This window comes from Corythoichthys intestinalis, chromosome 12, assembly GCF_030265065.1.
Source record: "Corythoichthys intestinalis isolate RoL2023-P3 chromosome 12, ASM3026506v1, whole genome shotgun sequence".
NCBI classification, from domain to species: Eukaryota; Metazoa; Chordata; class Actinopteri; order Syngnathiformes; family Syngnathidae; genus Corythoichthys; species Corythoichthys intestinalis.
In genome coordinates, this window is record NC_080406.1 from 22118457 (window position 1) to 22133739 (window position 15283).

At 36.1% G+C, this 15283-nt stretch overlaps 1 protein-coding gene across 1 annotated transcript in view; it reads left to right on the forward strand.

Annotated features, from left to right (window-relative positions):
• The window catches only part of LOC130926666 (sodium-driven chloride bicarbonate exchanger-like), a 60824-nt gene that overhangs the window by 14307 nt on the left and 31234 nt on the right, over window positions 1–15283 (forward strand). Inside the window, exons 11-14 of the mRNA XM_057851712.1 lie at window positions 9588–9669; window positions 12413–12565; window positions 12643–12781; window positions 14563–14723. Coding sequence (XP_057707695.1) covers window positions 9588–9669; window positions 12413–12565; window positions 12643–12781; window positions 14563–14723 — 535 coding nt within the window. The remainder of the gene's footprint in view (window positions 1–9587; window positions 9670–12412; window positions 12566–12642; window positions 12782–14562; window positions 14724–15283) is intronic.

A 15283-nucleotide genomic window follows, 5' to 3' on the forward strand; every position in this document is an offset into this window, starting at 1 on the left:
GTCATTCCCTAATAAAATCCCGATTAATTATTTCTTTATACAAGTATAAAAAAAAAAAAAAACAACACTTAAAATGGCTATGAAATTCTCAAATTTTATGGCAGATGCACAAAAATCACCACATGCAGAGATTATCACCTATATTTTCAGGATCAATAGCAATATTTAATACATCATATATAAGTTTTGCCCAAAATAGCAACTTAATTTTTTTTATTTAGTGCAAGTTATCAACAGCTAATAAATCACTCGTTTCACATCAGAAACTTAATACTTGAAAAATGCATGCAAAATCATCAATTTTACTCAACAAAAGCAACATTAGCATTTTTCTATATACAATCACAACTTATTTCGGTTGAATTCCGATGTCACTATTGCCTAAGCATGGAAGCACGTCTTGCCAGCTATCTGGCCCTCGTCGTTTTTAGATTTAAATGCTACATAAAACAAAACATGTAAAAGGCGACTTTTTTTTGCATGGATGCAAAAATGTCTAAATTACTACTTTTATGTCAAAAAAATGAGCCGTTGGCCCAAAATTCCTGACTATTCGAATATAAATTTATACTACCATGTATGGATACAACATGGCGGCCATCCCCCCCAAAAAAGAGCTTTTTAAGTTGAAAATTCTTGTAAATAAATGCGACCATCCCGGAATGTCTATAGCTATGAACATAGAACCGTCTAGATTTTTGGTTGAAAGCATAAAATTGGGTGGTTACCATTCATTTTACGTAAATATTTCAATTGATAACTATGCTATTGTGTAAATCCAACGTGGCGGCCATCACAAAACAAAGAGCTTTTTAAGTTGAAACTTCTTGCAAAAAATGCGTACATCGTGGAATTTCTAAATGTATGAACATAGAACAGTCTAGCTTCTTGGTTAACAGCAAAAAAACAGTTATAATTCATTTTACGTAAATATTTCAAGCTAAAGTTACGCAATTTTTTTCCCATGCATTTTTTTCCACAATGTTTTAATGTGGCATGAATGGGGCTATTTTATATAATAATTACCTTGAATCCCCAATTAAATCACTCTTGAGACACTCCTACCTGCTTGTATGCATTGATTTTTTTTTTCACAACGTTTTAAAGTAGCATGCATGAGGCTATTTTATATAATAATGACCTTGAATCCTCAACTGAATCACTCTTGAGACACTCCTGCCTGTTTGTATGCAGTAAAACCTTCGTCCTTTTTCCACCTAAATCCGGCGTTTGAACGCAGCGTGTGTTTAAGTTTATCACAGTGAAAGCCAAACGCTCCGCCTGGGTCAGCCCCCAACGGGATGGCGTGGCTCAAGTTTTGTAGGAGCTGTCTTGTCAATTAATGGTGAAGTCCATGTTTAATGTCATACTTAAACATGAATCAAAATTCTTTATTTTTTTTTTTTATGTTTTCCTTTGGGCAATGATGGAACGAATTAATGGTATTTCTATTCTTCTCAATGAAAAAACTAGAGTGTTTTGAGTCACTAGCGTGATCACTAAATGAATAAAGTCATATCTAAAGGCACCATGAAATTGTACTGATTCATGTGGACAAATATAAATTTCTACATCAGTACACAACACATGACATGCAATGGATGATAATTAAAAATAACATTTGTTTTATTGCTGTAAATTTATTAGAACTGCAATTTGTATATTTACTTGGGATTATACTTACCCCTCCAAAAAACACATTACATTGACCACATTTATGAAAGGCCATGTAAACATGTTTGAAAACAGTAATATGCTCATATTCATTTTTAAAAAAAATTTTTTTTAAGTCATATTCTTTTTATTTTGCCAAATAAAAGGAATATGCCGATTAATTTGCACTTTTGACCGTTCGCCCATGTACTCGGAAGATTCTGAATTTTCATAATACATATATATTAGATGAAAAATAAAAATAAACAAATATTAACCTTAGCACAAATACTGAGTGGATGTAAATAAGGCCATTCTTATCAAAATAATAATAGAAACAGTTTTGGGGCTGGAATTTTGATAATGTGCTGCAGCAAAAGACAGAAAGGGGGAAAAACAAGAAAAGGCAACCATACAACACAGTCTTCCTATCAAATTCAATGTATATAAATCATCTGCCAAAAAAATAGGCCGTCAAAGCTGTCAGACTGGTCTAATGATATAGGAGCTTTTTGTGAAGCTTTACCATTGATGGCTTGGAACATGACTGTGCCATCTGTAAGGATGCCACATCCTGTGATGTCACCTAATCTAGCTGTTTTGCCAAAAAAATTGACAGCATTTTCCCCCCACACACTTATTACTTAATGTCAATTGACCTTGTTTCCTGACAGTTATCCAATTTGACCTGTGAACTCTATACTTCTTGACAGACTTTAGTGATGGACATCCAGTCAAGGTGGACTGAGAGCATAAGCGGAAAAGTGTCATTGCATGTAATTCACTTTCCTGTATATATAAAAGTTGTAAAGCAATAAAACTGCAATAAAAATGAATGAAATGAACAAAAAAAATTTTTTTTATAATGGGTCAAAATTATTTTTCGAGCACCTTGGACGATCATTTGCTTTGCATATAATTAAAAAAATACCGTATTGGCCCGAATATAAGACGACCCCGATTATAAGACGACCCCCTCTTTTTCAAGACTCAAGTTTGAAAAAAGACTTTTTGAACACCAAATTAATTTTTATACAGAAAATAATTACAATACATCTGAAACAAATGATTATAACAATATATTTGAGAGAAAAGGCATTTAATTTCGCATTCAAAACTTAATATCTGAACATTTAAACATTTAACATTTAAATATGTAAACTAAAGTGCAATCAAATTCATAAATGAATGGCTTCTGGTTTTTGAAATATGAATAAGAAAAAAACCTGTGACACCATATTTCACAGCCGCTTTGCAGTTGTTTGAAGACACCGCCTCATTTATCACCATCAACTTGAAGTTTGCGTCATAACTTCTCCTCAGCTGCCGGTTAACCTGGCCAATCTTCGACCCACTTTTCTCCAAATTGTCGCGAAGTTTCTCCATTTTCGGTTATCTCTTCTATTACCGGTATTTTCTTCTCTTTTCCTTCTTACCACTTTCTTCTTCGTGTCAGGGGTTCGCTTTGGCCGCCGGAGTCGCGTTCAGCATTCGATTCATTGATGACTGGCGCCATCCAGCGTCGTGAATGGGTATATGTCTAGGCCGCAGTTTTTTTTTGTTTTTTTTAGGCCGCAGTTATAAGACGTCCCCCAGGTTTTCATTCTTACTTTAATGCAAAAAACACCGTCTTATATTCGGGCCCATACGGTATATATTAGAAAAAGAATATTTAAAAAATGATTTTTTTCTTTGATTGAAAATTTTTTTTTTTTTGATTGAAGCAACATTTTTTGGTGATTGAATGATTTAGACACAAATGTCCTAATCATAATATGGCCCAAACACAAAAAGGATTGCTTCGATCAAAGAAAATTTTTTAAATGAAAAATTAAGTGTTCAAATGCAAAATTTTCAATCTCAAATATTTTTTCGCATTCAAAAACTTTTTTGGGTTAAAATGTTTCCTTTTTCGATTGAAGTGATTTTCATTTTGAAAATCTATATTTTTTTTGAAGCAACTTATTTTTTGATTGAATAATAAATACAAAAATGTCATAGCCAAAATGTGGCCCAACACAAATCAACATTAGTTTAATCAAAAAAGTTGCTTCAATAAAATAAAAACTTGACTTCAATCAACAACAAAAAAAAACAAACAAAAAAAAGGGAAATGGCTTTCACATGCATTTTTTTTTTTAGTTTCAAATTTATTTTTGCATTCAAAAACATGTTTTTTCTGATTGAAGCGACATTTTTTTGGTTGAAAATATATATTTTGAATGAAGCAACTTTTTTTTCTTTATTGAAGCAACTTTTTTTTTGAATGAATAATAAAGACACAAACCCACCTCTATATGGCTCCACCCAGGGGATACAATTTTTGACTGGGGTAACTACATTGGCACGATACCTGCGGGTGTACCATATTCAATGGATGATGATCTTGGCAAAAAGTATTGCCTAAGCAGCTTGATTTAGAATTCCCCTCAAGAATGATTGGAAACAAAAAACGCTCATTGTCAACTTATTGTTATAAATATTCTTGTAAGTTTAATTTTATTGCTGACACTGCGTTTCGGGTCATCAACAAGTTGTGCCCCCCCTACCCTAAAAGTCAAACTCCGCCTATGACTGAGAGGCCTGGAAGCCAGTGGCGTTCCTAGCCAACATGGTGCCCTCGGTGACAACGCGCTTTGCCCCCTGCCCACCACCAAAAAACATTAACAAAAAAACTAACAACAGTTGACCCACAAAATACAGCGCATGAAGTATACTTAGCACAACCGAGCAACCAAAACACAGTATTTGCTAAGAATGTTACATTTATTATTATTATCAAACCAGTTGAAGGTGCACAACAACAAATATGTGTAAAGAATATTAATTTAACATCACAAACATGAATAAAATATTGTAGAAATAATAAAGTGTGTGACCAGTCTCAGACTAGTCTCAGTGGTGTTGACCACGACAGGGGCTCCTGTTAGAGAGCACAGGAGATCAAATTAAATACCTTTTGGGTTACACATTTAGTATCTGGTGAATAATATACATATATATAGTCAACAGTGTCAAAATGCCGCGCTAAATCGAAAATAAATGAATTAAACGGCTGAACTATTAAACGATTTGAAGAATTCTTAACAAAAAGAATACATATGGCGAAAAACACTCAGTGGACTTGAAGTTCCGCTCTGAGACGCCCAATTTGGCCAAATTTCAAAATTGTCCAATATGCATGTGTGATGCATCATTGGAAAGCTTAAAATCTCAATTTTCTGGGGGAAGGAAAACTTTGAACAGGAGGGCATTTAAAAAAAAAGAAAAAAAATTGAAACCCCTAAAACCTAACTCGAGGTGAGAGCATGAGAGAGCAAAATTAAAGACCCAATGATTTTAACTAGAGATGTCCCCGATCGATCAGGTCCGATCACGTCATTTTCAAAGTATCGGAATCGGCAGAAAAATATCGGCCATGCCTTTTTAAAAAATTTTTTTTTTTTTTAATTAAATCGTTTTCTAATTGTATTTAACGTTACAGACATAATATGTTACACTTATCCAGAGTCTTTAGTTTAGGCTTAAGGTAGGGTTATCAAATTTATCCCAATGACGGCGGTAATTAATTTTTAAAAAAATGTATCATGTTAAAATATTTAACGCAAATAATGCATGCGCTGCACGACCCACTCACGCATTGTCGCGCTCCATCTGTAATGGCGCCGTTTTGCCTATATAGAGAGCTAAAAGGCAGCGTAAAATGAGTAGAGTGAATTTTGGCAGCCTTTGGAGCCTTTTATTAATTGACTAAAGCCTTACAATCCCTCTCCCTACGATTAGAAATATTATGGGATGCAATGTGGGGAAGCAAGGTAGCAATTGATCTTTTTCTTAATACCTTATGTTATTTCCCAACGCAGAGAAGATATATCAATTGGTAGCACTACGCACAGTCATGGTTCCACTTCCCATCATGCATTTGGGCATGGCCTTTACTATCATTTACTGAAAGCTCAACAAATACACTAGATGGCAATATTTAGTCACAATATACAAAGACACAAGTCTTTCTATCCGTGGATCCCTCTCACAGAAACAATGTTAATAATATAAATGCCATCTTGAGGATTTATTGTCGTAATAAACAAATACAGTACTTATGTATTGTATGTTGAATGTATATATTCGTCCGAGTTTTATTCCTTTTTTTCTTAATGCATTGCCAAAATGTATATGATCGGGAAAAATTATCGGGAATGATTGGAATTGAATCGGGAGCAAAAAAAAAGCAATCGAATCGGGAAATATCGGGATCGGCAGATACTCAAACTAAAACAATCGGGATCGGATCGGGAGCAAAAAACATGATCAGAACAACCCTAATTTTAACCAGATATTATCGCTTACTTACCTTGTTTCGAACCAAAAACTCTGTGTAGCATGTCTTCCCGAGTGTCAAGACATAGCTGTGAATGGCCACAGTCGGACTTTTTGGGGACTTTATGGGTGAAACACGGTAATATAAAAAGGGTGGCAATGCAGAAATCGCAGACCTCAAGGACTAGTCGAGGTTTTGTTTTACAAATGTTTACCCCATTAAATTTTTTTCAATTTTTCTTTGTTTGGATCGATTATTTATCATCTAAAATATCGGGGACAATGCTACAGTAACAACAACAAAAAAAGATACAATTAAGCGATAGTTATGAGGTAGATATATGTGACCTATTAACAGACATTTACCGTATTGGCTCGAATATAAGACGGTGTTTTATTGCATTGAAATAAGACTGAAAAAGTGGGAGTAGTCTTATATTCTTGGTCTAGACATTATACCCATTCACGACGCCAGATGGCGCCTGATATCAATTAAGCGAATGCTGAATTTGAGTAATGTTCTGTCATGACAGATCTTAGCTACTCTCAAGTTTAACCAGTTTGCATTATTTTATTGCAATATTTTTCCTTATTCAGAATTGTTTCAAGACTACAGGTACAGTTAGACCTCACTTTGATGGTTAATGCAGTTATTGCAATTTTGTTGTTTTATCACAATAGATTGGTTTATTTACATTTCAAAAACCAGAAGCCATTCATTTACGAATGTGATTGCACTTTAGTTTACATACTTAAATGTTCAGATATTAAGATTTGAATGAGGCAAAATAACATGCTTTTTCTCTCAAATATATTGTAATAATCATTTGTTTCAGATGTACGGTAATTATTTTCTGTATAAAAATTAACTTGGTGTTCAAAAAGTCTTTTTTCAAACTTGAGTCTTGAAAAAGAGTCTTATAATCAGGGCCGTCTTATATTCGGGCCAACGTGTTTTGTTTTGTGCTTTTTCTTAGAAAGATATACCACACAGGACGTGCTGGCAGTCTGTTTCTTTAATAGCACATATAACTTCAACATTAACACAAACGTATGGCTCTCGGCAGGCCGTGTCTCTAACTCATGCCCGCATCCATGTGAGCAAAACAATATTGGCGCCGTGTGCACTTTAGGGTGCTTCGGATAATTCTGTATCAAAATATTCCAGCTTGTACTTCTTATGACTCCAGGCTGTTTGTCCCTGCTCATTCAATTAAACAATACTTTCCAAAGCTTGCTAACATTTCTGTTTTTGCTACACCTCAAGTCCAAATACTTGAAGTACAGTAGGCTATGTCTACTTGACCAGTTGTCTCAGGTTGTGAGGGTAAGATTTAATTGATTAAACTTACTTTATATGGTTTACTGCTGATTGTTATTTTATTATATTGTTTACTGTCTATTTTTGTTACACTTCAAGTGTAGGATAAATCTGTTGCTGGTGAGGTGCAATAAATATTACAAGGTTCTATAACACAACTACCTGTCTTTTCTTCTCTATTCAACTGACTCGAATACTGCTCAGAAAATTTCTAATTCTTTGACATACAACAACTTCTTTTGAAAGTAACGGAAATAATTACTTTCCCGGGTAACTAGTTACTTTTACTATAGAGTAATTCAGTTACTAACTCAGTTACTTTTTGGAAGAAGTAGTGAGAAACTATAACTAATTACTTTCATAAGCGGATTTTAAGGGGGGGGGGGGGCAGGCCCCCCTGGTGGCCGAAAAGTGTAGTCGCATGGAATTGACTTTCCTATATATATAAAACTTGTAAAGCAATAAAACTGCAACAAAAATGAATGAAATGAACAAAAAATATATATTTTCATAATGGGTCAAAATCATTTTTTTCGAACAGATCATGTGACTCATTTGCTTTGCGTATAATTTTCAAAAACAAAATTAGGGATGTGCAATTTTATTTTTCAAATGATTTTTTTCTTTGATTGAAAATATATATATTTTTTGATTTAAGCCACTTTTTGGGGGATTAAATGATTTAGACACAAATGTCCGACTCATAATATGGCCCAAACACAAAAAGGATTGCTTCAATCCAAAATAAAAAAAAAAAAAAAAAAGAAAACTTTTTCAATGAAAAATTAAAGTTCAAATGCTATTTTTTCAATCTCAAATATTTTTTCGCATTCAAAAACTTTTTCCATGATTGAAAAATGTTTTTGATTGAAGTGATTTTTTTTCCTGAAAATATAATTTTTTGAAGCAACTTATTTTTTGATTGAATAATAAAGACAAATATGTCCTAGCCAAAATGTGGCCCAAACACAAATCAACATTACTTCAATCAAAAAAAAAAAAAAAAAAAAAAAAAAAAATCAAAGAAAAATAGCTTGCACATGCATTTTTTTTAGTTTTAAAATTGAATTTTGCATTCAAACATTTTTTTTTTTTTTTTGATTGAAGCGACTTTTTTTTTTTTTTTTGGTTAAAAATATATAAGCAACTTTTTTTGATTGAACAATAAAGACACAAATCTACCTCCATATGGCTCCGCCCAAGATATACAATTTTTGACTGGGGTAACTACATTGGCACGACACCGGCGGGCATACCATATTCAATGGATGACGATCTTGGCGAAAAGTATTGCCTAAGCAGCCTGATTTAGAATTCCCCTCTAGAATGATGGGAAACAAAAAACGTTCATTGTCAACTTTTTATTATAAATATTCTTGTAAGTAAATTTTATTGCTGACACTGCGTTTCGGGGTCATCAACGTGTTGTGCCCCCCCCGCCCCAAAAGTCAAACTCCGCCTATAATTACTTTTTTAAAGTAACGTGCCCAACACTGATCATAACGGACTGGACATCTAGTGTCAGTAACACTTTTTTTACTTCTTCACACTCTGAATGAGTTAAATAACAATTTACAAACAAAACTAAAACTGGAACAAATTCAACTAATATTTTAAAGCAGTAAAGGCACCATTGTATGGAGAACAGACAATTTAACGGTTCAGTTTGTCAGTACTGCTGATATCTTAAGCGAGCTAATAAGTGTGCTGTATACAGACTCTTTAATCTGTCAATGCACTATGTAGTGTGCATTCGTAAACGGATTAAAAATAAAATGTCCAGCCTGCCAGGCGACAGCAGCTGTTAAAAAAAAAGTTCATTATGGATATGTCTCGATAGTCAGCTGCAGGTCAAGATGGCTGGCAGGGTGCAAAGATGACACCCGGGAGGCTTTGAGGATTAAAAAGCCCTTTCGTATTAAGTGCTTTGAATGTGTGCTTGCATTGATGAACAAACAGGAAGCACTTTGTATGACAAGAACACGCTTAGGGCTTTGTCGTGCCGTGCTTGGATTTACAGGAAATGACCACATTAAATGAGTTTAGCTCCAAAAGTTATTTCCGCGACTGTACTGATCATCGAGCTTGATGATTCGGATTAGCTCTGGATTTCTCACAAATCACACCCATTGTTTAGCAAACATTTGTAACAAATCTTTCTTATTTATTAAAGTAAGCCAAAAAACTGGGAATGGAAATAAGCAAATAATTAACTGATTTTACACAATCATGTCTGTCATCATTATGTGTTTATGTCTTATTATTTTTCATTTTATCTGTGTGTTATTAACAGAGGAGTGATGATGAAGCCGTGGTGGACAGAGGAGGAACACGATCGCAGCAATGCACCAACTTTGAGCAGGAAGATTTTGAAGGTAGCACCAGATACAATTGGATTAAAAAACACAAATGTATACTGAAAATAAAAAGCGTTGCTACTGCACAAATGCTACTTGCTATATCTAGAGGTGGGTAGAGTTGCCCAAAACATTTAATCATATAAGAGTAGCGTTACTTCAAAATAATACAGGGTGGGGCAGAGCAACTTGCTTATGTAAATTTGGTGCCCTGAAGCGATGGTTGCTCTGAGGATGGCAGGGATGGACTTATTTCAGAGGGGGGGGGGGCTTAAATTTTGGTTCATAATGTGCATTATTTATTTTGTGTTTATTTTTCAGGAACCCCATTGAGCATCACGGAGTGGACAAAGTTGGAACGCGCATTTTTTCCAAGCTGTCGCACAATCGTCGCAACGCAATGTGCATTCCGCAGACATTTCAATACCCCCCCCCCCCCCCCCCATCCCCCCGTGGTTGTGTTCCTAGCCGGCAGTCGATTGTTTCATGGGTAAACAACTTCAGGGGAACGGGTGATGTAAAGAAAAATAAACCAGGCCTCTCACGAACAGCAAACACACCCCAAAACATTGACGTGGTGAGACAATCTGTTTTGAGATCCCCCCGACGGTCTGCCCCCAAACTCGTTCTGTGAGACAAATCCTCCATGAAGAATTGAAGCACCACCACGTCTAAGGAATGCACTTTGCGTTGCGACGATTGAGCAACCGCTTGAAAAAAATGCCTCAACGGTGAAAGCGAGTTCCAACTTTGCCCACTCCATGATGCTCACTGGTTCCTGAAAAATAAACACAAAATAAATAACACATGTTAAAAACGAAACTTTAAGCCCCACCCTCTCAAATAAGTCCATCCCTACCATCCTCAGAGAAACCATCGCTTCAGGGTTCCAAATTTAAATAAGCAAGTTGCTCTGTCCCACCCTCTTACTCAAGTAAAAGTAGTCATCCAAAAATTTACTCAAGTACAAGTAGAAAAAGTATTTGATATAAAGAATACTCAAGTGATGGGGAAATGCTTACAATTGCTGATTAAAAATTAAATAAATAAATAAATTAACTTCACCTTTTTTCCCAAAGTATGATTAAAAAAAAAAAGTGCCGCTTTTCTTGGTCAGCCAGCTTGAAAAAAATTCCGCAATGGACTGAGCGCAAAGTAACGAGGGATCACTGCATGTTTTTTCAACACCATGTCCTCTACAGTATATGAATTGTCATTATTACACTGTGCCATAACGTAACGCAACTTAACTTAACTTAGCTTAGCTTATCTTATCTTAACGTAACGTAACGTAACGTAACGTAACGTAACGTAACGTAACGTAACTTAATTTAGCGTAACTTAACGTAGCTTAAAGTAACGTAACGTATCGTAACTTAACGTAACGTAACTTAACGTAATTTAACGTAACTTAACGTAACGTAATTTAACGTAACGTAACTTAGCTAAATTTAGCTTAGCTTAACTTAATTTAGCTTAACGTAGTTTAACGTTGCTTAAAGTAACTTAACGTAACTTAACATAACTTAACGTATTTTAATGTAACTTAACTTAGCATAGCTAACGTAATTTAACGTAACTTAACGTAACGTAATTTAACGTAACTTAACGTAACGTAATTTAACGTAACTTAACGTAGCTAAATTTAGATTAGCTTAACTTAATTTAGCTTAACGTAGTTTAACGTAGCTTAAAGTAACTTAACGTAACTTAACGTAATTTAACGTAACTTAACGTAACTTCACGTAACTTAACGTAACTTAACTTATGACCATATTAGACCATATTAGACCATAACATAACAATCATATGACCATATTAGACCATAACATAACAATCATATGACCGTATTTGACCCAAAAAAAAAAAAAACGGACAAAACAAAATCAAATGCTGACTCGTAACAGAAATGAAACATCACCTGTTCAAAGAGCATGAGTTCCCTCTATTGGAGAAAAAAAATCCTACCATGAAATTAAAGCGATCAGATCTCTGTGGTCTATTAGTGCCAAATAAAACTGGGAGAGATGTTGAAATCAGCGCTTTCGAGTAATGTTAATGGTATTTTAAATTTAGAATTTAAGTTTATTCTTTACAGTGCTTTAACGAATCCAAGTGATTGAACATGCCGGCGTTAACATAGGACGTCGGTCTGCGAGCTTGTCTGCCGTATTGTTATCTCTGATTAGTATAACGGAGTCATATGATTATTGTTGTGATGTCTCATTGGTGAAGCTGGTTGAGCCACTGTGGGAATCTCTGGCAAAAATAAGTCAAATCTAATTTGAAGACTAAAGAGGAAAAATGTAACGACTATAGTGAGGCCCAAAGTAGCAAATAAAGAGTAACGTCCTCATTTTCATCAAAAAGTTACTCAAATAAATGTAACGAAGTAAATGTCACTCGCTACTGCCCACCTCCGGTTATATGGCTGCTATATCTATCTAGCTGCTAATGTTGTATAACAGGCCCAGTTATAGAGTATAAAATATTATAACTTTGATAGCTTGAAGTGCACTTTATGAAAATGCTCAGGAATAAACAGAAATCCGTCATTAATACCGGTCATACAATACATTTACCAGTGATGGACTATCACAAAGAGGCTGTGTTCATCCGTGATTATTATCTGTAAAGCTTCCCAATGCCTACACCCACACACACATGACTGCACGCACGTACATACGTACACTATTTACACACACTCAATAAATCCCTCTCAGTTGTGCGACTAACATTTCCCGTCTACATGTGTTTCCAGGCCACAGAACTCTGTACATCGGGGTGCACGTCCCTTTAGGTAGTACCCGGCACCGTAGCCATCGCAGGCATCGGCACCATGGTAGCAAACACAAACGGAGGAGCAGAGAGTGGGCCCTCCCATTGGTGGAGGGAAGAGAGTCTCCTACTTATGGTACGATTATTATCACTGTGTAGTAATACATGTCAGACAAAGGAAATCTCTTTATTTTCTGTCATATGTGTTCCCAGACACTCCCTCCCAAAGGGTTCAGTTCCTCCTCGGGACAGAAGACGAGGATGAGGAGCACATTCCTCATGACCTATTCACAGAGATGGATGAGATCTTCATTAGGGAGGGCGAGAATTCTGAATGGAGGGAGAGCGCCAGGTACGTAAATTTCCTCTAGTGCTCATCCTCCTCAGAGTTATCATTGAACTGTGGATTGTGACTTTGGGCAAGGGGGAACACTTTGGACTGGACATCAGTCGAAGATAAGCCATAGACTTCATAATGATATTGACAGGACACGGGGCGCGGGGCTGATTAATAGAGGGCCTATCTCCGTCAAAGTTGACAGAGTGGAAACACAGACAAAGAGCTTTTTCCGTTGAAAATTCTTGTGAATAAATGCTTAAATCCCTGAATTCTTTATAGATATGGACGTAAAACAGTCTCGATTTTTGGTTAAAAGAAAAATAACGAGCAGTTAGCATTTATTTTACGTAAATATGTCAAATGTGCTGCTAGTCCTAAGCCACTGTGGTGCCGCCTTATCACCACATAGAGATTTATACATTGAAAACTCTTGTGAATAAATGCTTAAATCCCTGAATGCTTTATAGATATGGACCTAAAACAGTGTTCACTTACTCTTCATTTTAGGGCTATTACAGGTCACAGGCCAGAAATGGCCCAAAATTACCCCGTTGCCTGGGACTGGCTGTCACTGACGCCCATAGAAATGCGAGGGGTTCATTTGCTGCCATCCTTTAAGTTCAAATGGATTGGATGTCTACTAGAGATACACGTACAGCAGAAGAATGAAGATAGCTTGTTTTTCTGTTTATTAGTTGTTTTGTAGAATATCGTAGAATGATTTTCTGGCTGATAATCGTCATATCACCATATCGTGAGATCGTTATCATGGGCTTTGTATCGCAAATCGTATCATACCGTGAGGTATCAAAAGGTTCCCACCCCTACTCTCTACAACCCATTTTAAACCAAACAAAATAAAACAAAACAAAAGTCAAGAACAACATGGCACTCCAGGTTTTGAAAATAGTTAATAGATTTTCCTGGTGCAGGTTCATTATCCTCTTCCCCTCACTATCCACTCGCTCTCGCTATATGATTGGCCGAAGAGTCGAAATGCTCTCCCGTGAAATGCCTGTTTAAAAATGTTCCCGTTGTTACTTCTTGCGTTCGCTTAAAAGTGCCCATTTAAAAAGGAAAAGCGATGGATGATACTACACACAGAGCGTATTATTAACAAATGTTATAGTTGTATAATCATATAGCGAGAATAAGGAACGTCACTGACAAGCGCAGGCCCCCGCGAGTGGATAGTGAGGGGAATAGGATAGTGCGCCTCCACCGGCACTGGCACTGAAATTTCAATAGAAGCTCCTCCCCTCATTTGAACATAGTTGCTGGGCACCAAAATGCCCAGAGATGGTGTTAGAGCACAAGTTTAGCCAAAAAGTCTGTTTTTCTGGGAAAAACTGAAGAAAAATGTTGATAGTTTAATTTATGAGTAGAAATTCATGGATAGAAGATGATCACTTTAGTATTATTATATAACTGAAGTCTAATTTTCATATTGTAAATGAAGGGAAGAGTTTTCGAACCCAGTATCTCTTGGTTTTGAAAACAACATGCTAACCACACTTTCCACAAGCACTCGAGTCTCAATCAGCTTTAAAAGTCTTTTAAAAGTCACAAGGGCTTTCCCAAAATTGCATCGCATCATGAATTTACTACAAAACTGAGACATATTCTATTTACATCAATGCCCTGACAAAAGGCATTACGTTGCTCTTCTGAATGAGTCAAAGTGCGAGAAGCAGTTATGAAACCGAAATGTGTGCTGCACGAGCAGATGGTAGGTGGCTTCCCTCCCGTCTGCTGGCCCTTATCTTATCTCATCTGCTCGACCGCGGTGGCAGGTGGCTGAAGTTTGAGGAGGACGTGGAGGACGGAGGAGAGCGATGGAGCAAACCCTACGTGGCCACGCTGTCTCTGCACAGCCTGTTTGAGCTGCGCAGCTGCATCATCAACGGCACCGTGCTGCTTGATATGCGGGCTGGCACCATTGAGGAGATTGCAGGTACAATAACATTGGGATAATGTACACTACAGCAACATCCTTAAATTACTTGTAAAATACAGGTAATGACATTAAAATGCATTCACCTCAAGCCTTGTGTGTGGGGGTACGATGTCCCACATAGCGTCTTTAAAAAATGGATGTCCAAAAGGCTAAACCTTTTGAAAGAACCATATTGGAGCAGAAAAACAAAAAACAAATGTGTCTGGAGCCACAAAAAAATTGAAGACCTTATATGCCTTAGAATGAAGGACTAAGTTGGCTAAATACATAATGAGCCTTCATTATTATTGTATTTTCTGCACTATAAGGTGCACCTAAAAGCCTTCAATTTGCTCAAAAGCTGACAGTGCGCCTTATAATTCGATTTTTCTTATATATGCATCAATATTTCCAACTTACCTTTCATTTCCAAAATTCTTGAAAAAAAACGTTGCATTCCAACTCCATAACCACATAATTACCAATAACATTTACGAGCAGTTTTAATCCAGTTTCTGCCACCTCCATAGCACTGAAACAACCTTGCTTAAAATTACAACCGACCTCCTCATAGCTTC